The following is a 21,465-nucleotide window of genomic DNA, read 5'->3' as shown; positions in this document are numbered from 1 at the left end:
ATGAAAAGGAATTTAAAACTAATATTACTGCAATGTCCTAAAAATTAAAACACTCGGGAGTAAATGAATCTACCGAAAAACCACAAGATATTCCTGAGAGAAATTAAAGGAGACCTCCATAAATAGAGAGATAAATCATGGTCATGGACAGGAAGATCTAAAATTGCTACGATTTGATGTTCCCCAAACTAATCTATAGATTCATCATAACCCAAAAAACCACTGAAGGCATTTTTGAGAAATTGACAAGTGATTGTAAAATGAAGATGTAAATGCAAAGAACTTACGATATCCAAAATAATTTGGAAAAGAAGAAAAATGGTAGACAATTCATACAACCTGATTTCCAGAATTAATAAAAAGCTTCAGTTGTAATCAAGGCCGTGTGGTATTGCCTTTAATGTAGACTGAGATCAATGGCACAGAAATACAGCCAATCATAAATTGTCAACTGATTTTTGTCATAGGTGCCAAATTAATTCTATGCTGAAGTATAGTCTTTTTCACAAATGATGCTTGGGACAGTGGGGTAGCTATTACGGGAAGGAAATAAACCTTTATCCATACCTCCTAACAAATATAGGTCTGTGGGTCATAGACCTAAATGTAAAATTAAAACTATTAGCTTTGAGAAGAAAACAGATGGGTTTTTTTTTAAACATTGGAGTAGTCAAAATACTTCAAAGAACATAGCATAAACAAACAAAGAAAAAGTGAGAGACTAGATTTATAAACTTTAAAACCATCTGTTTGTCAAAATATACTATTAAGAAAATGCATAGAAGGCCTCTGACTGGGAGAATAAATAAGTTGCATTTTCACATAATAATGCATGTAGGAAGTACAGAAAATAATATTCCATTTGTAGTATCAATAATATATAAAATAGTTAAGTCTCAGGCATAAACTTCTAATGAACTAAAGGGTAAAAAATAACTGGAGTATACTTTATACTTGATTGTAGAGACTATAATAAAGATGACGACACTTCCTAATTTAGTAAAGATATTTTAATATAAGACTAATTAATTTTTCTCAGGATATTTTGAATAACATTTTAAAATGGGATTTCCAAGTCATGCCTTTGTTTTAAGTTTATTGACTATTCTTAATGTGCATTTTTTTTATCATATTAGATTGGGGCAATCAGAAATTCTATAATTGATCTTTGATTTGTTGTGTATATTCAACAAACCTTCAAAAAAGGGTTAAGAATACCGGAATAAAAATTAGGCCATGAGCAGCCCCAAATACCATAACGAGAAACATAATCTTAAAAAATGTCCTGAAGATGTATGCTTTAGCTGCGGATAAAACACATACCCCTATTATTGTTGAAACTGCACTTTGTAACACTGGGTAGCCTAGCAGGTACAATGCCTCAATTGATTTTTCATTTGCCGTGGGCTGGGTACTGGAAACAAATGCATAAGAAATATGTGCAGAAAAATCAAAAGAAAACCCTATACAAATGACAAGATTAATCATGGATATGGAATCAAGATTGACATTCCAGAATGCCATGTAACCTGTTACTCCTACAATCACAGAAGCAATAGCAAAAGTTACCCACAAGGAACACATTGGATGAGGAATTAACAATAAGGAAACAATGAACATAGCTGTTGATGCAACCATGACATTTCGAACAGTGTTTTCTAATATTGCAGCATACTGATCAAAATATATGAATGCGTGGTTATACACTATTAGGGGAACTTCACACTTTTCAGCTATGCCTCGTATTTGGGCTAACATTATCTTCTTATTGTTTGAGGAAGAAACATGCGTAGTCTGAATGAAGCCCCGGGAAGAAGTGATTTCATTTGATGGTGAAATATTAATATCATATGTAAAACCTGGAAAAGCTGTTAAAAAACCAGAAATACCATTTATAAAAGCATTTTTATCATTAGGATCTTGTCCGTTACCTTCTAAGTATGGCACATATGCGTTTAACCAAAACTCTGTAAGATCTCTATCTACATAGTCATTGCTCTCAAAATCTGTCATGCATGTTTCCAATTTTTGCCTAACATGTTTATCCCAGTAGTTAATACTTTTAGTAACAACAACCATAACCCTGGGACCATACTCTGAAAAATATTGTTCCTCTACATTAAAATACGGTGTGATGTAGGAATCATCACTTGCCAGATTTCGAAGGTCTAAACCTTCCTGCACTTGGAAACACCCATATATACTACTTGAGATGTACAAAATGTATATCAGCACTACAAAAAACTTGGACTCAGTGGTTGTGAGAAAAGGGCCAAAATAGTCTCTAAAGAACAAATTCATTGGATGGATTTCAGTTCCGTCTTCATCTACAAAAGAACCAAATGGGAAACAGAACTTTTTAAATAAGGAATATTTTTGGTCAAGAGTCTCTGACTTTTTCAACCAGCGTAGGCAGACTTCTTCTCTTATACCATCCAGGGCCATAAATGCTCCAAAACAGGTGATGTTATAGAAATAACAAAATAATAGGGTCGTTCCTGTATAGATGCAGAAGTATTGTACGGACCTGAAAGAGCTCATTATCCCTGTATAGAAGGCCAGGACGTTGGTGAGTGTGGTGATTGTAATGGACACTGCCACCCTTGAGAAGACATTGGACATACGCTCTCGTATGTTTTCCGTGAGGTTGGTCTTCTGCCAGGCAGAAATCATGATAAACATGTCATCGACTCCAACACCTGTGAAAAAGAAACAGACTCTTCATTACTCATTAATATCCATTAACAATTACACAGTTGATTCAAACCATTTTTTTTTTCTATTAAGGTCTTATTTATTTTGCCCAATCTCTGCTTAGATACTACCTTCTCCATGATGCTCTCTGGTTGGCTCTGAATTCACAACAGAAGTCATCACTCCTTCCTCTATAATAAGTTTTTGCTTTGTATATATATATTCTTATTATTTGCACGTAGCACAATATACTCCTAGTCTTCACTTAAACCAGTGGTTCTCAACCTTCTTAATGCTGCGACCTTTTAATACAGTTCCTCATGTTGTGGTGACCCCCAACCATAAAATTATTTTCACTGCTACTTCATAACTGTAAGTTTGCTACTATTCTGAATCGTAATGTAAATATCTGATAGGTGACCCCTGTGAAAGGGTCATTCGACCCCCAAAGGGGTTGCGACCCATAGGTTGAGAACCACTGACTTAGACCGTGTTTTAATGAGGAGATCAGGGAACCTGGCCAGTTGGGTATTAGTTGAAGCAACATTAGCAATGTATCTTTTGTTCCATTAGATTGTTTGAGAGATCATTTTCTCTCCTAAGGTATTTAATGCTAATGTCCACACACATCCAGCCAGCATTCTGTCATGTAACAATATAAGCTGGATTTATGTATTCTGCATTTAGCATCTGGCCATGTGGTATGATTGGAGAGGCACACATATTTTTAGACATACACACAGGTGCATGCACAAATGTGGTTTTTCTACTAAAAATTTTTCTACTAGTCTGTTTTTGATACCTAGAATGCTATTATTGAAACTTCACTTGCCCAAGTTAAGGCATTATTTCATTACAATTCAAGTACTCCTAATATCAGAAATATGTACCAAAGTAAATCTTAAGAGTTCTTTACATATCAGTACCTACTAGGTAATTAATTCTTTGCTTACTGACATTTCAGATTGGTGTGGAATAGAGAACATTTGAGGACTTTCAAGTCATTGTAGAGTGGGAAAGGAGGGTTACAAAAAAGGAGACTAGAAAGGGTAGCATGAGCATGTTGCTGATGAATTTCACCTCCCAGCTTTGTACTAGAGTTGACACTACTTCCATCCATCTACACCTGTGTTTCTACATATATTGATATGAAATCAGTTCTTAGAACTGAAATGTTGATCTTAATTTCAATTTCTTCTCCACAGATTACATGCTCAAGTTGGCCAAATACTAGAAATTGCAACCTTGCCTCTAGTTCACATGTTTTGTGGGTCTGATCAAGGTAGAAAGATCCCAATCAGTACAAATCTAGATAGCCTGTCAAAAACTGCACTGTGGCACCCCATTGCTGCCAGCTCTGAGCATCCCACTTACGTTCAGCTGGACAAAAGGGCAGAATCAGAAGTACTAAGAGACCAAGAATAAGCTCATCAACATTTTTTGGGTATTTAAAAACTAATGTTAATATTTATAGAACTTTGTTCAGAAATTGTCTTCACACATTCCTTGCTTAAAGTTGCTGAAATCACATATACACATACATACACTGTACATATGCATGGACGTACACGCACACACCCATACTCCTGCATATACATAAGGTATACAAAAAAGGTTTTATTAAATCAGTTATGTATACTTTAACTGTAGTTTTTGTGGCTGTGGGTCACTGAATGATTACATGTGAGTGTGAATGAAGGAGGTATGCCCGAAAAGCTAGAATAAATAAACTGATATCCAGCACACAACTCACATGCTATCTCCTCAAGAAAACCAAATGTTATTTCTTCCAAGGTGTTCACTTTCTAAAATACAAACACCTTTGTTTTCTGAGGCTTATTTATAAGATACATCTGAAATTACTGAAAATAGAACAATTGAAAACAACTCTGATTCTACCTTTTAGGGATAATCCTCAGTGACATTTTGATGTATATCCATCCAGAATTTGTTCTAACAAATATACACATATAACAATCTATTTCAAACATTCTTGTTTTATAACCAGAAATTCTCATATAACATTGAATATCTACCTCTTTTAAAAGTTTTAACATAATTCTCATCTTTTAATATGCTCTATTTGATTAGACCAGTCCCATATTGATGTAGGATTAGGTTGTTGACAATATTTTCCTATTCTAAATCACACTGAAATGAACATACTTATTCAACTTTTGAGTACTTGTCCAATTATTAGGACAAAGTTTTAAGTCTTGATTTTTTGCAAACTTGGGCAAAAAGAAGTGTGCACTAATTAATTCACATGTTCCCACAACAGACCATGAGTATTCATTTGCATGTAACCTTCCAAAAATGTTCAATCTTGCTAGTCTTAAGAAAGATGTCTCACTTCTTACTTAATTTACACCTCTTGATTAATTGGAAGGTCAGCTTTTTTTTCTTACATTGTTATGTACCATATAAGCATGTTCTGGTCCATAATAGACTACCTATATTTTGGTAGTTCCATATGATGGAGCTGAAAAATTTCTATCACCTATGGATGTCACAGCCCTTATAACATCATAGCACAACTCATTACTCTTGTGATCTTGACCCTGGGCAGGCCTAGGCTAATGTGTGTGTTTGTGACTCAGTTTTTAACAAAAAGTTTAAAAAGTTATTTTTTAAAAAAAACCCATTAAAAGTAGAGAAAAGCTTGTAGCACAAGGATATAAAGAAAGTATTTTTGAACAGTTGTCCAGTGTATTTGTGTTTTAAACTAAGTGTTTTAAACTAAGAGTCAAAAAGTTTAGGCTGGCGCTTGTGGCTCAAAGGAGTAGAGCGCGGGCCCCATATGCCAGAGGTTGGCAAGATCAAACCCAGCCCCGGCTAAAAACTGCAGAAAAAAAAAAAAAAGTTCATCAAGTAAAAACATTATAGTATGCTAAGGTTAATTTATTGTTGAAGAAAGGAAGATATTAAATAAATTTAGTGTAGCCTAAGTATATAGTGTTTATTATAAAGTCTATAGTAATATACATTAATTTCCTAGGCCTTAACATTCACACACTATTCACTCACTTAGAGCACATGCCGTACCAGTTTATAGCCTGGGAGCAACAGGCTAGCCCATATAGCCCAGATGTATGGTCGGCTATAACATCTAGGTTTGTGTAAGAACATTCTACAATGTTTGCACAAAGACAAAATTGCCCAATTATGCATTTCTCAGAGCCCTTGATATATGACCACATTTTCAGTGACTTGTACTTTGTTTTTTGTGTGAACTGCTATTCACATCCACTGTCTTTCAATACGGGGTACTAGAGTTTTCAACCTCTAAAGATACACAATTAAACATAATTTTCCAATTTTTAGTCACCCCATTTGGGTTCTGTAGAGTCACCTAAATATAATTCTTTCTTTTATTTACCCCACATTCCCTTAAGCATGACATGTAGATTTAGGTTTTGTTTTACTTACCTAGAATAAGAAATGGTGAATTTGCAACTATGATCACAAATGGCACCCCCATGTGCAACAGCAGGCCAAAGCCACTCACCACTGCCAAGAAAGCAGAAACCACTCCAAAGATTGCAGTCCACATTTTGTTTTGAGCACAGTTAAACCTATAAATTTGGAGGGAAAAATCATGGAATTTTTGGTGGTAGTGTCTCGACTGAAAGTCCATCAGTTCATAGTATTCTTGCCTTGTACACCTATTAAGAAACCCCTGGAGCCATAATTTTCACACTTATCTGTTGAAGATCTTTAATTCTCAAGTACTATCTATCCCAAACCAACTGAAAAAAAAAAAAAAAAAAAAGAGGAATGGAAAAGTTGAGAATCTAGAGGCGGCGCCCGTGGCTCAGTGAATAGGGTGCTAGCCCCATATACAGAGGGTGGCAGGTTCGACCCCGGCCCCAGCCAACCTGCAACAAAAAAATAGCCGGGTGTTGTGGTGGTTGCCTATAGTCCCAGCTACTCGGGAGGCTGAGGCAAGAGAATCGCCTAAGACCAAGAGCTGGAGATTGCTGTGAGTGACAGCACAGCACTCTACTAAGGGTGAGGGCAACAAAATGAGACTCTGTCTCTAAAAAAAAAAAAAAGAAAAAGAAAAGTTGAGAATCTACTTAGAAAAACTCTAAACTCTGAGGTAATTCTCATGCAACTAGTCAAGCACTAATTCCCTGATGAGCATTTCAGAACCACAAAGAATTACTAAAACACTGCAGGTGGTTGTGCCCACTCTTATCTTCAGAATAATGTGAATGGAATATAACAACATGGCTCAGCACCTGTGGCTCAAGTGGCTAAGGTGCCAGCCACATACACCTAAGGTGGCGGGTTCGAATCCCCAGCCCAGGCCCACCAAACAACAATGATGGCTGCAACCAAAAAATGGCCAGGTGTTGTGGCAGGTGCCTTTAGTCCCAGCTACTTGGGAGGCTGAGGCAGGAGACTCGCTTGAGCCCAGGAGTTGGAGGTTGCTGTGAGCTATGATGCCACGGCACTCTACCCAGGGTGATAGCTTGAGGCTCTGTCTCAAAAAAAAAGGAATATAACAACATATCTAGTTAAGTTTTACTGATGCCGAACTCCATATAGCCGTCAACACAATACCAAATAGTTGCCGTATTTCAAAGCTAGTTCAATGTGTGCTATGGTTCATAAAGACTATGAAAAGTCTTTAAAATAATTTTCAGGATTCCTTTCTACTGGTGGAGAGGGTTCTGTGGAAATCGCTAGTAACTTGGAAAAGAAAACAAGGAAATACATTACATTTGAATGCCCCAACCTATGATTGTTTCCTTGTGAGACCAACAGAAATGGGAATATATACAAAACATTTTATTTATTTATTTATTGAGATAGTCTCACTCTGTTGCCCTGGGTAGAATGCCATAGCGTCATCGTAGCTCACAGCAACCTCAAACTCTTGGACTCAGGCTATCCTCTTGCCTCAGCCTCCCAAGTAGCTGGGACTACAGGGACCTGTCACAGTGCCTGGCTAGTTTTTCTATTTTTAGTGGAGATGGGGGCTTGCTCTTGCTCAGGCTGGTCTCAAACTCCTGAGCTCAAGAAATCCACTCACCTCATTGTCACTAGAGTGTTAGGATTACAGGTGTGAGCCACCATGCCCAGCTTGTACAAAACATTTAAAAATTTTCCATGTTTTTGCCTCTCCAACAATCATGACAATTACATTTTAATTAGCAATAATCACGCCTTGGATAAACCTCATTGGGTACGAAACTGCCACTGCACAAAGCTTGATGATTACATTTTAAAATGTTGGCAACAAACCTCTAGTTCTAGATTTTATTCATTATAAATTGCTTCTAACAAATGACTGGATACTTTACTGGGAAAGAGAAACTAAGTTTGGAAGTGGAGTTTAGGAAACACAACTGAAGAATTGGAGTCACTGATTTCAAAACACTAGGAATATGATCTGCAGGCAAGATGATCTGCCTCAAAGCAACACACAAACACATTTTCCAGGGAGAAAGCAAATTCCTTTGACATAATACAGTTTTATTGTAACACTTTCTTAAAACAATAATGATTTATAGAGTTCAAGGTAAGAAAGTAACAAGGATGGAATTTTGAAGCCAGAAAAATGAGTGAAGTTCAAGCTCATCTATTGGATGGAGTTGAAACACATTCTTCTTAGTAAGACATCTCAAGAATGGAACAAGGATATCCAGTGTATTCAGTACTAACATGAAACCAATGTATAAACAACTACATACCCATATGAAAGATAAAACACAAATATAGTCTAGCAAGCGGGAGGGAGGAGGAATGAGGAGGAGGGAGAGCAATTGGCAGGATCTCACCTAATGTGCACAATGTGAGGGTGTTCAGCACACCCCCTGAGTGAACAGCTCCACTACAACTTGAACTTTACCTTAGAACTGAAAGCAGTGTAACGTAAACATTTGTACCTTCATGTTAATTTGAAATAAAAAATTCAATAGATTAAAAAGCTACATATGACATTCTTTTTCAGTTATTGGATTTTTTAGGTGAAATTTTCAAGGGATAGGGAGTGAAGTATTTTATTGGTTATGGTAACTTTACTTTGACTAGCTACTGTGTTGACTTTATTATTTATTATTTTTTATTAAATCATAGCTGTGTACATTAATACTATCATGACGTACAGTGTGTTGTTTCTATATGCAGTTTGGAACACTTTCATCTAACTGGTTAAGATAGCCTTCATGTCATTTTCTTAGTTATTGTGTTAAGACATTTATATTCTACATTTAGAAAGACTCACATGTACCCCCATAGGATAAACCATAGATGTAATCCCATCAATTGCCCTCCCTTCTCTCCCCTCCCTCTCCCTATATTTTTGGGCTAAAATTGTTTCATAATAAGGTTGAGTACATTGGATACTTTTTCTTCCATTCTTGAGACACTTTGCTAAGAAGAATATTCTCCAGCTCCATCCATGTAAACATGAAGGAGGTAATGTTGACTTTCTTTAAATAACATATTAATGTTCAAGAGACAAGGGAAAGAAAGACTTGAAAGAACACTGTAAGAAATTTGATGAATACATTTGCAGATATCCCAGTCCTCAGAAAGGACTTTCAGTTTAAGCAGTTTATCAGAATCACTGATGGAGAGTCTTAGAACCTTAGGTCACCTGGGACACAGCACACGCAGGTTCTGATTCAGTAGGTTTGTAATGAACCTGCAAAAACTGCATACATATATATCTTAAACTGTCCTCATATGACCCCACTGTGCAGGCAGATTTGGGCATCACTGGTAGCAAAATGGGCAATTTCTGGATTCTATTTACTTAGCAGAGATAGGCTGCATTAGAAACTATTACACTTGAAAAAAAATGATGTATAATGTTTGGTGAGAGTTCTACATCTTACTTGCAAGGTAAGGCACAAAGACTGCTTTACTCCCTCAAAGACTTTTTCTCTCTCTCTCCCTTCTAGTAAAGTAGATAGCCCTCAGGCAGCTAAGAGAAATTGTTTCTGAGCCAGGTGACAGCATAGCAGTCCTTGTCTAGAACCTAGATAAGCAGGGGGCCGGAGACCTGGCTAGTCCCGTAAGTGGTGACCATGAAGGGACCCCGACAAGGGCTCTCTGGGTGACTGTAGAATAATTAGAATAATAACATAATTTGTGGGGTTCCTTCTCCATCTAAATTCTATTGATTGTTGATATCTTTCACATTTTAGTTTCTGATCTTGAGAACTCAAACAATAGAATGAAGTTAATATTAGAAGGAAAACTAGAAAATTGAAACATAACACAAAATTAAACAATACGCTATTAACCAATGGCCAAAGAAGAAATCACAGTGGACATTAGAAAATACTTAGTGACTAATGAAAATGAACATACAACATACCAGAAATTATGGGAAACAGTGACAACAGTATTCGGAGGGAAATTTATAACTGTAAAAGGTACATTAAAAAGAAAAAAGATCTAAAATCAATAATATGTTGTGGAACTAGAAAAAAGAAGGAAAACAAAATTCAAAGAAGTGTCTCAGTCCATAATTCTCACTAAGAAAATATAGTAGAACCTCCATAGTTATCCATCTCCCTACATTGACAACCTCCATAAGCTGACCTAATTTTCACAGACCAGATATATTAATTTACCATTGATAACTTGACTAGTTGAGTTCACTCTACACCAAGGGGTGGAAGATTGGGCTTTGCCCCTTGGTTGTATTAGTATAAATTCATTTTTCATGTTTTTTTTTTTTTGAGACAGCGTCTCACTATGTTGTCCTTGGTAGAGTGCTGTGACATCATAGCTCACCATAACCTTAGACTCTTGGGCTTAAGCGATTCTCTTGCCTCAGCCTCCCAAGTAGCTGGGACTACAAGCACCTGCCTCAATGCCCTGCTGTTTTTTGATTGTAGTTGTCATTGTTGTTTGGCAGGCCCAGGCTGGATTTGAACCTGCCAGCTCCAGTGTATGTGGCTGGTGTCCTAGCCACTTGAGCCACAGGCACCAAGCCTTTTATCATGTTTTATTACTACCATGTGTTGTATCAGGCTTAATGTCTTTTTGTTTATCATGTGAAAGACTTTTCCAATGTGATGGACTGGTCTGAATTGTAGGTGCATCCTACAGTTACTGAAAAATTTTCTAGTTAATTGAGACATGATGGCCCAAAGGAAAGAACTCAAAGATGCTGAGAAAAAGTTGATCTTCACTTCTGGAAAGTAACAGCCACAGGAAGATGATGGAACATTTTGGTGTTAGAAGATACAGTTAGCAACATCCAAAAACATAAACGTGAGTACTTGGAGAGATATGGTTAAGAAAGCAGAGACCTATAGCACGAAAGGAGGAAAACTTCCCTCAGTGATGTCAACGAAGACACAATGAGCTGGTTCAAACAAATGAGGGCAGTTAACACCTGAATCTCCAGGCTGATGATTCAAGAAGTTGCTAAGAAATGCATGCAGGAATTTGGATGGCAGATTTCCTAGCAACAAGTGGTTGGCTTGAGAAATTTAACTGCAGCATGAGATTGCCCACAAAGTCTTGTGTGGTGAATCCAATGAAATTCCAGTAGAAGTTGTGAAAGAGTTCATTAAAAAGGTCCAGACTTGGCTGGCGGTGGTGGATTATGTCTGTAATCCTAGCACTCTGGGAGGCTGAGGCAGGAGGATTGCTTGAGCTCTGGAGTTGGACACCAGCCTGAGCAAGAGTAAGACCCCATCTCTACTAAAAATAGCAAAACTAGCCTGGCATGATGGCAGGTGCCTGTAGTCCCAGCTGCTCTGGAGGCTAAGGCAAGAGGATCGCTTGAGCCTAGGAGTTTGAGGTTGCTGTGAACTATGATGACACCACGGTACTCTACCTAGAGTGACAGAGGTAGACTACCGCAAAAAAAAAAAAAAAAAGTTCCCAGAGTTAACCAGAGGCTTCAAAGATGACAATATCTTTATCTTTGACTGGTGCAGACTCTTTTTCAAGGCTATGACTGATGGGGTAACAAATGTGAATGTGAAAAACTTTCCAAAGAATGTTTCAGAGTTCTTTGTCCTAGCTCAACTGGATAGAAACTAAAGCCCTTGTTGATTGACAAATCAGCAAAGCCATGTGCATTCAAGAACCTGAAGCCCAAAGATCTCCCTATCACTTGGAGATGAGACAAATGAGCATGAGTATTTGACACGTGGGTAAACGTTATCAACTGAAAAAAGGGAAGAAACAGTCTATTCTACTGATAGTACACAACTGTCCTCGCTACCTGCAAGAAATGACAAACCAGTATTTCTTATGAATATAGAGGGAAAAGTCCTTAACAAATACTAGCAAATCCAACTCAGTAGCATATTAAAGGATTATATCCCATAGCTGAGTGGGATTTATCCCAGAAAAATAACAGGGAAAATCTTGTGGTTCAATGGGGGATAATCAATCAATGGAACACACCACATTAACAGAACAAAGGACAGCAATGAAACACATGATCATCTCAATAGATGCTCATGATAAAAATTCAAAAACTAAGCAAAAAAGGGAAATTCTTCAAAATGATAAGGGCATTTATGAAAATCATAAAATCATCATCATACTCATAGGTGAAATACTGAAAGCTTTTCCTTTAACATCAGGAACAAGACAAAGATGCCTATGTTGACCATTGATGTTCAACATTGTACTGGAAGTGCCAGCCAGAGCAGTAAGAAACAGAAGCAAAAGGCATCTGAATTTGAAAGGAAGAAACATAACTATCCCCTTTCGTGGATAATGTGAACCTCTAGATTAAAATCCTCCCAAATCCACAAGGAAATGACTAGAGTTAATACACAAATTCCACAAAGCTACAGGAAAGGAGGCCAACACACAAAAATCAGCTGTTTCTATAGGTGTGCACTGAACTATCTAAAAAGGAAATTAAGAAAGCCATTCCGTTTAAATAGCTCTGATAGAGTACAATGCCTAGTAATGAATTTAACCAAGATGGCGAAGGACTTACACACTGAAAACTACCAAACATTGGTAAAAGAAACTAAAGAAGACCTAAATAAATGGAAAGATCCTTAGTTCATGGGTAGGAAGATTCAATACTACGTATTGCTAAAACATCCAGTCTTACTCAAAACTCTCTACAACTTTGGCACAATTTCTGTCAAAATTCCAACAATCTTACCCCCCCCCCCAGAAAGAGAGAAGTCAACATTTAAATTCATATGGAATTTTGAGGCATCTTGGATGACCAAAATAGTTTTGAAAAGAAAACAAAGTTGGAGGACTCAGTATTATTCAGCTGTAAGAAAGGAATGAAGTTCTGATATATGCCATAGGCCTTGAAAACATTATGCTGAGTGCAATAAGCTAATCACAAAAGGACAAATGTATGACTCTACGTATATGACATCAGGAGAATAGGCAAATTCATGGAGTGGAGTAAAGGTTAACTGGGACTTGTGGGAGGGCAATGGGGAGCCATTGTGAAGTGGTGACAGAGTTTCCATTTGGGGTGATGGGAAATATTTGGAAACAGTTGTGGCTGGTGGCTCATGCCTGTAAACCTAGCACTCTGGGAAGCCAAAGCAGGAGGATCACTAGAGCTCAGGAGTTCAAGACCAGCAGCCTAAGCAAGAGCAAGACCCTATGACACTAAAAAAAAAAAAAAAAGAAAGAAAGAAAGAAAGAAAACAGATGGGTGTTATGGCAGGTGCCTGTAGTCCCAGCTATTAGGTAGGCTGAGGCAGGAAGATTGCTTGAGCCCAGGAGTTTGAGGTTGCTGTGAGCTATGATGCCAGGGGCAGTCTACCAGGGGTGACAGAGTGAGACTCTGTCTCAAACAAAACAAAACAAAAAAACCCACTTGTGATAGTTGTACAGAATGTGAATGTAATGTCACTGAATTGTATACTTCAGAATGGCTATACTGGCATGTTTTATGTTGCATAATAATATATATTTTACCACAATATTTCTTACAAAGTATGAGATTAAACAACTAATCAAATCATTTTACCTGAAGCATGATATGACTGCAAATAGTATGATTAGAACGTATGCCAAGTGAAACAAAGGGATCACTGTCATAGAAGTTGCCTGAAATTCCAGTTGTCTAGAAAGTGATGTAAAGTAGACCACCTGCCACGAAAATATACTCAGGTAAATAATTTATAATTCCAGTATTCATGTGTGAGTACAAATGCTATTGAAACACTATCTTATTGAGACATGACAATTCAATAAAAGGTCAAAATACATGGATTATGATTTTAGAATAAAGAAGATAATGCAGACATGCTTCTTCCCACAAATCTATGGTGCACTTTCCAAAGTTTCTCTCAAAATCCAAAGTTTATAATTCCTGAATATGCAGAATCTGAATTTTATATTAAAAAAACTATGAAATCTTGTCCTCATTAATAATGGCAGAAATTGTAGCTTTCTCTAAATTTTTATTAGATTTCTAAATTTCTCTAAATTTTACTTTTTTTTTTCTTTTTTTGAGACAGACTCACTTTATTGCCCTTGGTGGAGTACCCTGGTGTCACAGCTCACAGCAACCTCCAACTCTTGGGCTCAAGTGATTCTCTTGCCTTAGCCTCCCCAGTAGCTGGGGCTACAGGTGCCTGCCACAAAGCCCGGGTTTTTTAGAGAAAGGGTCTCGCTCTTGCTCAGGGTGGTCTTGAACTCATTAGCTCAGGCAATCCACACGACTCAGCCTCCCAGAGTGCTAGGATTATAGGCATGAGCCACTGCTCCTGGCATCTCTTTTACTAGTTTAATTGCGTAAGTATCATTTCAAGGAAGCCTGGTCTTTTCCAGGTGGCATTTAACTTCCACCAGGCTGGTATTTGTAAATATTCTTACCCAAAGGTTACTGAAGAGGAAGTATGTTTCTCACACTCAGCTAGATGCTTTATCTACAGCTCACTTGACAATGCTAAGCTAGTTTGTTTTTTTCATCCCAATGAACTCCAAACAAATTTTATGAGGCTCCCCAAAACTAGTGAAGACTAAGTAAAAGTAAAAATTTCCAAGTGCCAGAATCTGATTAGGAAACCAAACCCCAAAATTAAACGTTAAGATCAGTATCTGGTACCGAACAGATCAACTTGGTGGGTACAGGATTTGTGTTATGGACTAGAATATTCCCGAGGGTCCGTGATGTGTGGCAGCCTTCGGTGCTAATTTAAGAAAGTCAGATTAAGTACCACCACCTAGTCGGGGAGGGCCGTCGTGAGCATTCCTACCCCCCCCCCCTTCTCTTGGCCTCCCTGTAAACCCTAACCCGCCAAGTACCTCGGTCTTCTTCAAGTTCAGATTTTTCTTAATTGTGTTAATTTGGTTCAGGAAATGAGTCAGCCATTCCCTGCTCTTCAGCCGGTCCTCCAGCACCTCGGTTTTGAGGAAGTACAGCAGCCGCAAGGCTTTGGCCTCCTGGAGTACGTGGTTCTTCCCTATCCTCTTCCCCAGCTCGTTTCCTCCGAAGAAGCCGGTCAGGAAGAGGGGGTGGCCTTCGTGGTCGTAGTTGGGGAAGGTGATAGCTGACAGGTTGAGCGCCTTGTTGTTCTGCCAGGCGTAGAGGAGCGGGTTGGGGGGCACGCACGAGTTCTTGTACTTGGCGCACACGTCCTCGTACCCGCACCGGCTCCCGTTCACCTGCACACTCAGAGACTGCACCTGTTCGTCCAGCCTCGTCACTTCTTCCAAGATGTCTTGTTCCAGGAGCGTGTCGGAGTCGGAGACCACCAGAAGGGAAGCGAAATTGGCCTCGGAGCTTATCCTGGAGTGAAAGAAGCTGTACGAGTCGTTGGTGGTGAAATGTTCCCGTACAAAGCTCCTCTCCGCCTTGGCCGGGCCCCCAATCGGCGTGTACTGCTCCTCCAGATCTTCATCTTTTCCCACCGGCAGGTAGTACAAGCCGGTGCCGAGCGCGGCCGTCAGCAGCATGGGCAACAGCAGGAAGAGCCAGGGGTGCGCGCCCACTTCCCAGCCCAGCCGTCCGAAGGCTCGGGAGAGCGGCGCCTCCAGGCAGTCAGTGTGCCAGCGGCTGGAGCTCGGCCAGTGGCCCCTGCGGCGCGGGACCTCCAGCCTGGGCAGGGGTAAGACGCTCCTTTCTGCGGGCTGCGACACCAGCGCCTCTGGCTGCAACAGCTGCGATAGCTGCGACGGCTGCGCGGGTGGCTGGGACGGCTGCTCCAGCTGGGAGGACTGAACCTGTGGCTCTGACGGCTGCGACAGCTGCGCGGGTGACTCTGACGGCTGGGACAGCTGCGATGCCCGCGACATCGGCGCTGTTGGGTCGAGCAGCAGCTGGTGTGCTGGGAGCTGCTCCAAAGCCCGACTCAACACGGATTCCCGTTTCAGATCCGGCACCGCGGCCATGGACGCGGCGCTCTCACCAACCCGCACTTTTGACTCAGACTTCGCCTCAGACTCGGGGCCCCCCGCCACCTTCCGCCTCTCCAGCTCCGCCTGCTCAACCTTGGAGGGACTGAGGCTCATTTCTGGGAAGCACAGGCGACGTTCTCACTTGGGATGCTGGGATAAAAAGTAGGGGCTGGACGGAGCTTCCATGTCCACCCCACCCGACGGTTTCCTGGAGAAATTCCGAGGAAGTCTGTTTGAGCTCCGGCTGCTCGCGCCCTCAGGCCCGAGGCATCGTTGGGGAGCACGTGGTTTGGCCCTCGGTCTCACTAGCCCGAAATCTGTGGCGTGCCTCCCAGGAGTTCAGTGAATGCAGGAAACACTTCACCAAGGCCATCAAATTCGAGCTTGCCTTCAGGACTCAAAATTTCTGCGGAGAATCTGGCTGGGTCACAGGTATACACACAAATGACAAAATACACGTATCCGGAGAGGCGGCCTTTACCTTTCTTGGGTTCACCCAGTAGCAGTTTCACTTAAGGCTTTTTGTGAACCTGTTAAATTCGACGTGGTTATTATTTTCGTTCTCTGACTACTAACGTTCAGGACATGCATTCTCCTTGTGAAAAGAAGTAGAATGGAAAAAAAGCCCTCTAACGTTTTTTTAAAAATCTCATTCTTCTGGACAAATTTATATTCTGCAATGAATGAAATGTAATGAAAAGACCTATTATTTTGCAGCATCTCCTTTGATTTGGCAAAGCACTCAAGATAATCAACTAGAATGACTTGCTTTATTAGTTTCCTCTTATAAAATGTTTCTCTAAGAATGATACTCTGAATGAAGTGAAGAAGATAGCATCCATGTGTGATGGTTGTTTTGGGGGGCCGGTTTGGCTGGGTACTCAGTCATTTAATCAAATACTTATCTGGATGCTGCTGTGAAGATATCCTGAAAATGTTATTAACATCTATAATCAGTTTGGTTTAAATAAAGTACTTCGGCTTCATAATGTGGGTGGCCTCATCCAGTCATTTGAAATAACTGAAGAGCAAAGCACAGGGTTTCTTAGAAAAAGAAAACATTCTGTCTTAAGACTGTGACATCAGCTCTGACCAAGAATTTCCAGCCTACTGGCCTGCCTTCCAAATACTGGTCTTGTTAGCCTCCACAACTGTGTAAGCCAATTCCTTGAAATATGATAGATAGATAAGTAGATATAAAGAGAATATAGAGCACCATGCTGTTGGTTCTGTTTCTCTGCAAGACCCTGGTTGATATGTATTTTGCAACCAAGGGTTATTCTAGCCTAGGGGAATGGATTCTTAAGGTTGAGTTTTATTAATTGAGTCTAGGTTTTCTGGAATTGCTTCTCTAGTCTGATTATATTTAAATCACTCAGTAAGAAGGGCTCTGATAGACCATGATGTGATGTGGCAGCAGATATACAGACTATCACCACCAGATACCCTTCATCACATACTTACTAAGGCGAGGTTCTGGATGACTACATATTTGATGTAGTCATATATTTAACTATGACTAAATATAGTATATATTTAACATACTAGTTAAACTAACTACTATAATATAGTTGACTGGTTAGAGAGATGAAAAGAATCTTCTCTAAAGACGAATGGCTACTAAGCATATGAAAAAATGCTCATCATCCCTAATTATTACAGAAATGCAAATTAAAACCACCCTGAGATATCATCTAACCCCAGTGAGAATGGCCTATATCACAAAATCTCAAAAGTGCAGATGCTGGCGCGGATGTGGAGAGTGTGGAATGCCTTTGCACTGCTGATGGGACTGCAAACTAATACAACTGTTTTGGAAGGAAGTATGGAGAAACCTTAAAGAACTCAACCTAGACCTCCCATTTGATCCTGCAATCCCATTACTGGGCATCTATCCAGAAGGAAAAAAACCCTTTTATTATAAAGATACTTGTACTAGGCTGTTTGTTGCAGCCCAATTTACAATTGCTAAGATGAGGAAACAGCCTAAATGTCCTTCAACCCAGGAATGGATTGGCAAGCTGTGATATATGTATACCATGGAATATTATTCAGCCATCAAAAATAATGGAGATTTTATAACATTTGTACTAACCTGGATGGAGGTGGAACACATTATTCTTAGTGAAGCATCACAGGAATAAAGAAGTAAGAATCCTATGTATTGAACTTTGATATGAAGACAATTAATGACAATTAATGACATGGTGGGGCATGGGGGAAGGGGAGCCCAGACAGAGAAGGAAGGAGGGGGTGTGGGCAAGGAAAAAAGAAAAAGAAAGAAAATAGTGACTAATTCTCCTATAAATTGTATTTAATTTTGACCAAAGTACATTACTTAAACATTAATTTTTAATTCAACATATTAATATGTTATTTATCATATTGCATCCTCATTTCTAAGTGAAATATATTTGTAATTTCCCCTTTATAATAATATATTTTCTCCAATTTTAATATCAGGTGTATCCAAATTAAGTAGAATGATTCTGAAGTATTTCTTTTTCTATTGTCTATAAGATTTGGCATGATCTGTTTTTTTGAAATTATCTTTTACTTTCATTTATAAATATTAGTTGTCTATTTTTTTGATACTTTGGAAAAAACAAAATAATAATAATAAGTTAACTGATCAAAGTATTCTATAATAGACATACTCCCATCTGACAATGTGAATGTTACTTTCTTTGCATTATTACTATTATTATTGCTTAATATTTTGTTGCAGCAATCATCTGATTTCTGAATGTATTTATCTTCATTTGTTCTTTATGAGGTTTTTCTTCTCAGGCCTTATGTTAAGCATTGTTCTTGTCATTAAATTTAGCCTTTTTAATTCTGTGAAGGCAAAAGTGGAAACCTAATATACACATGTATAAGTAAGATAAAGAAAAAAAAGAAAAATATAGTTGACTGGTTGTTCCTAACTGCACTGGAGAAAATGGAATAAGAAAAGGATGACCTCAGAGCTTCAAATTCCCAGCTCAAGTTCTGCCTAAATCAACTGAATGTTTCAATATCGGCCTTTAAGGAAACCTTTGTCTCCAGTATGCATAAGACTGAGATTTCTGAAAACCAAATCCAAAGTCTCATTCTGTGATGGCCGAATTATGATGGAAGTTGAATTTCCAACATTGCAGGATGTTTTCTATTAAAGTTAAAGTTGGGAAAGAATGAGGACCTGAAAATTAGAATGAGGACATAAGCGAACATCGTGATGAAGTTCACTGGAGTCTTCAAACCCCTAAATTCTGCTGAGTTTTTTCTTTACTAATGTAAGCAGCCCTTTCACCCTGTCTGGGGAGGTTAACCCTGATTTTCCTAAAGAATCTGTTGCCTTGAAAGATACTCTGATTATCCTGAGATATTATCCCAGGCACTCCCTTTGCTTCCCTAGACTTATACCTAGATCTAAGTCCCAGCTATTCTTAATGGCTTCGGTACAAACTGTGACCCATGAGGAATTATGTTATATACACCAAAAGAGTCACATGATTTTTCCAATTTATACAGATAGAAAAAATTTCAATTTACACAGATAGACTGTTTGTGAGGATGGGTATTAAGGGTGTAGGATAATGATAGAAAGAATATAAAGTTGGAGAAAGCTGAATTTACTGACATGGATCTGCTAAACAGAGATTCTAGGTTTAATGTTGCAGCTCAAAGTGTTAGAAAGGGCTTTAATAGGTTGGTTGAGTGGCTGAAAATGAACCCCAAATGGCTCACACTAAATGAAACTGAAATGCTAGAACTGCCTTGTCATCCTGTAGAAAAAGGTATCCAAAGTCTTAGGGAAATTGGTATGTTAGAGTTGATTTATTATGCAAGACTTGCTCATCCACCTGAGAAGGTTCAGAGGATGCATCTTTCACCAAATCTTAGAGAATTAAATTTGCAAAGGAAGCCCAGTATTCTTGAAAAGCTCTATGGTTACCCTGTCTGTAAGCCAAAAACAAAATGGGAACTTCTGCTACTGAATTGGGATCCTAAATGCAATGGGGACAATTGAATCCTGGGGTTACAGGTGTCATTGCCAAAATGAGATGAGTGTGGTTACCATAATGGACAGCAGAATCAAAGCAATAATCAGAATATTCTGACTTAAAACCTATGGCTTTAAATAGATGGACAGTCCACTAACTTTTTACTTGACTTGTATAGCAAAAAAATTCTACTCAGGTGTACAAGTTTAACTTGAATAATTAAAATAGATGTGTTCTTGGTAACTATTTCGGGCCTTGAGCCAGGTTCCAGACCTAGGATTCCTTTAGATCAGTGGTTCTCAACCTTCCTAATGCCGTGACCCTTTAATATGGTTCCTGTCACAGGTTGAGAACTGCTGTTTTAGATGAAGAGGAGGTTGAGTCTCCTTAATGAAGGACCTCAGTATCCTGCTGGAAATTTGTACTGTAACTCTTTCCCATATCCTTCCCTGAAGAGACTTACGTCTTTTATTAAGGTGACTGAATTTGAGAAAAGGAAAAAAAAATCATATTTAGGGGGCATAACCGGACACTATCTCTGAGCTGATAGGACCCCAAATTTCAGAGACCCAAAATATCACTGTGGTCTGCCAGTCATAGCTGGGGCTTATGGAGGTTAGGTGAAAAATAGAGTTTTAGTTCAGATTCATCTCCCAGTCACAGGACCCATCCACGGTTATTCCCCCAGTTCCAGAATGCATAATTGGAAAAGATATACTCAGCAACTAGAAGAATCTCTACATTGGTTCCATGACCTGTGGAGTGAGGGCATTATGGAAAGGCCAAGTGAAAGTCATCAGAACTGCCTCTACTTAGGGTACAAACTTAACCAGGTGGTGATTCCAATAGCAGCTACCTGAATTAATAGGCAAAAAGGGAAGTTATCGTACTGGCTGGAGTGCTCGATCCTGATTACCAAGGAGAAATTGGGCTGCCAGTATATCGGGAGATAAGGAAGAGCATGTCCAGAATACAGCAGATCTTATAGGGTGCTTCTTAGTTCTGTACTGCTGTGTGATTAAAGACAATGGAAAACTACAACTCAATTCAGGCAAAACTACTAATGGCTCAAACAAACCCTTCTGGAATAAAGGGTTGAATTATCCCACCATGCAAAGAACCACAATTAGCTGAGGTGCTTGCTGAGGGCAAAGGGAACATGGTATGGAATGGGTAGTGGAAGAAGGTAATCATAAATACCACCTGCAAACATATGACTAGTTGCAGAAACTAAGACTGTAATTGTTAGGAGTATTTTTTGCCTTATTTTGTTACAAGTATATACACACAAACACATATTCATAACAGAATAAATAAGAAATATGTACAGTAGAACCTCTGTAAGTTGAACACCTGAGGGTCTATAAAAAACTGGTCAACATACAGAGGTGGCCAACATAAGGAATTAGGCCTACTGCACTGATACGTACATGTGGTGCATGTCCAATCTATGAAAATTAGGTCA

At 39.0% G+C, this 21,465-nt stretch overlaps 1 protein-coding gene and 1 pseudogene across 1 annotated transcript; both read right to left on the bottom strand.

The window, feature by feature from the left end:
* Nucleotides 1-1,757: 1,757 nt before the first annotated feature.
* Nucleotides 1,758-16,128, bottom strand: PTCHD3 (patched domain containing 3). The gene is made up of 5 exons (XM_023511478.1): nucleotides 14,923-16,128; nucleotides 13,640-13,761; nucleotides 6,124-6,269; nucleotides 2,529-2,699; nucleotides 1,758-1,807 (listed from the first exon to the last, which is right to left on the bottom strand). Exons 1-5 carry the CDS (start codon nucleotides 16,126-16,128, stop codon nucleotides 1,758-1,760), a joined length of 1,695 nt encoding a protein of 564 aa, XP_023367246.1.
* LOC111724138 lies at nucleotides 7,785-7,914 on the bottom strand (annotated as a pseudogene).
* Nucleotides 16,129-21,465: the final 5,337 nt, after the last annotated feature.

This window comes from Otolemur garnettii, unplaced genomic scaffold (assembly GCF_000181295.1).
Source record: "Otolemur garnettii isolate 467f Iridium unplaced genomic scaffold, OtoGar3 scaffold00019, whole genome shotgun sequence".
In the NCBI taxonomy this organism is placed as follows: Eukaryota; Metazoa; Chordata; class Mammalia; order Primates; family Galagidae; genus Otolemur; species Otolemur garnettii.
Note: the sequence above shows the minus strand (reverse complement) of the source record. Positions and strands in the feature narration are given on the sequence as shown.

Coding starts and splice junctions, on each gene's coding strand:
- PTCHD3 (XM_023511478.1), bottom strand. CDS start 16,128: ATGAGCCTCAGTCCCTCCAAGGTTGAGCAGGCGGAGCTGGAGAGGCGG. Junction 6,270..13,639: donor GCAGTCATATCATGCTTCAG/GTAAAATGATTT, acceptor CCAAATTTATAG/GTTTAACTGTGCTCAAAACA. Junction 1,808..2,528: donor AGGGATAATGAGCTCTTTCA/GGTCCGTACAAT, acceptor CACTTCTTCCCG/GGGCTTCATTCAGACTACGC.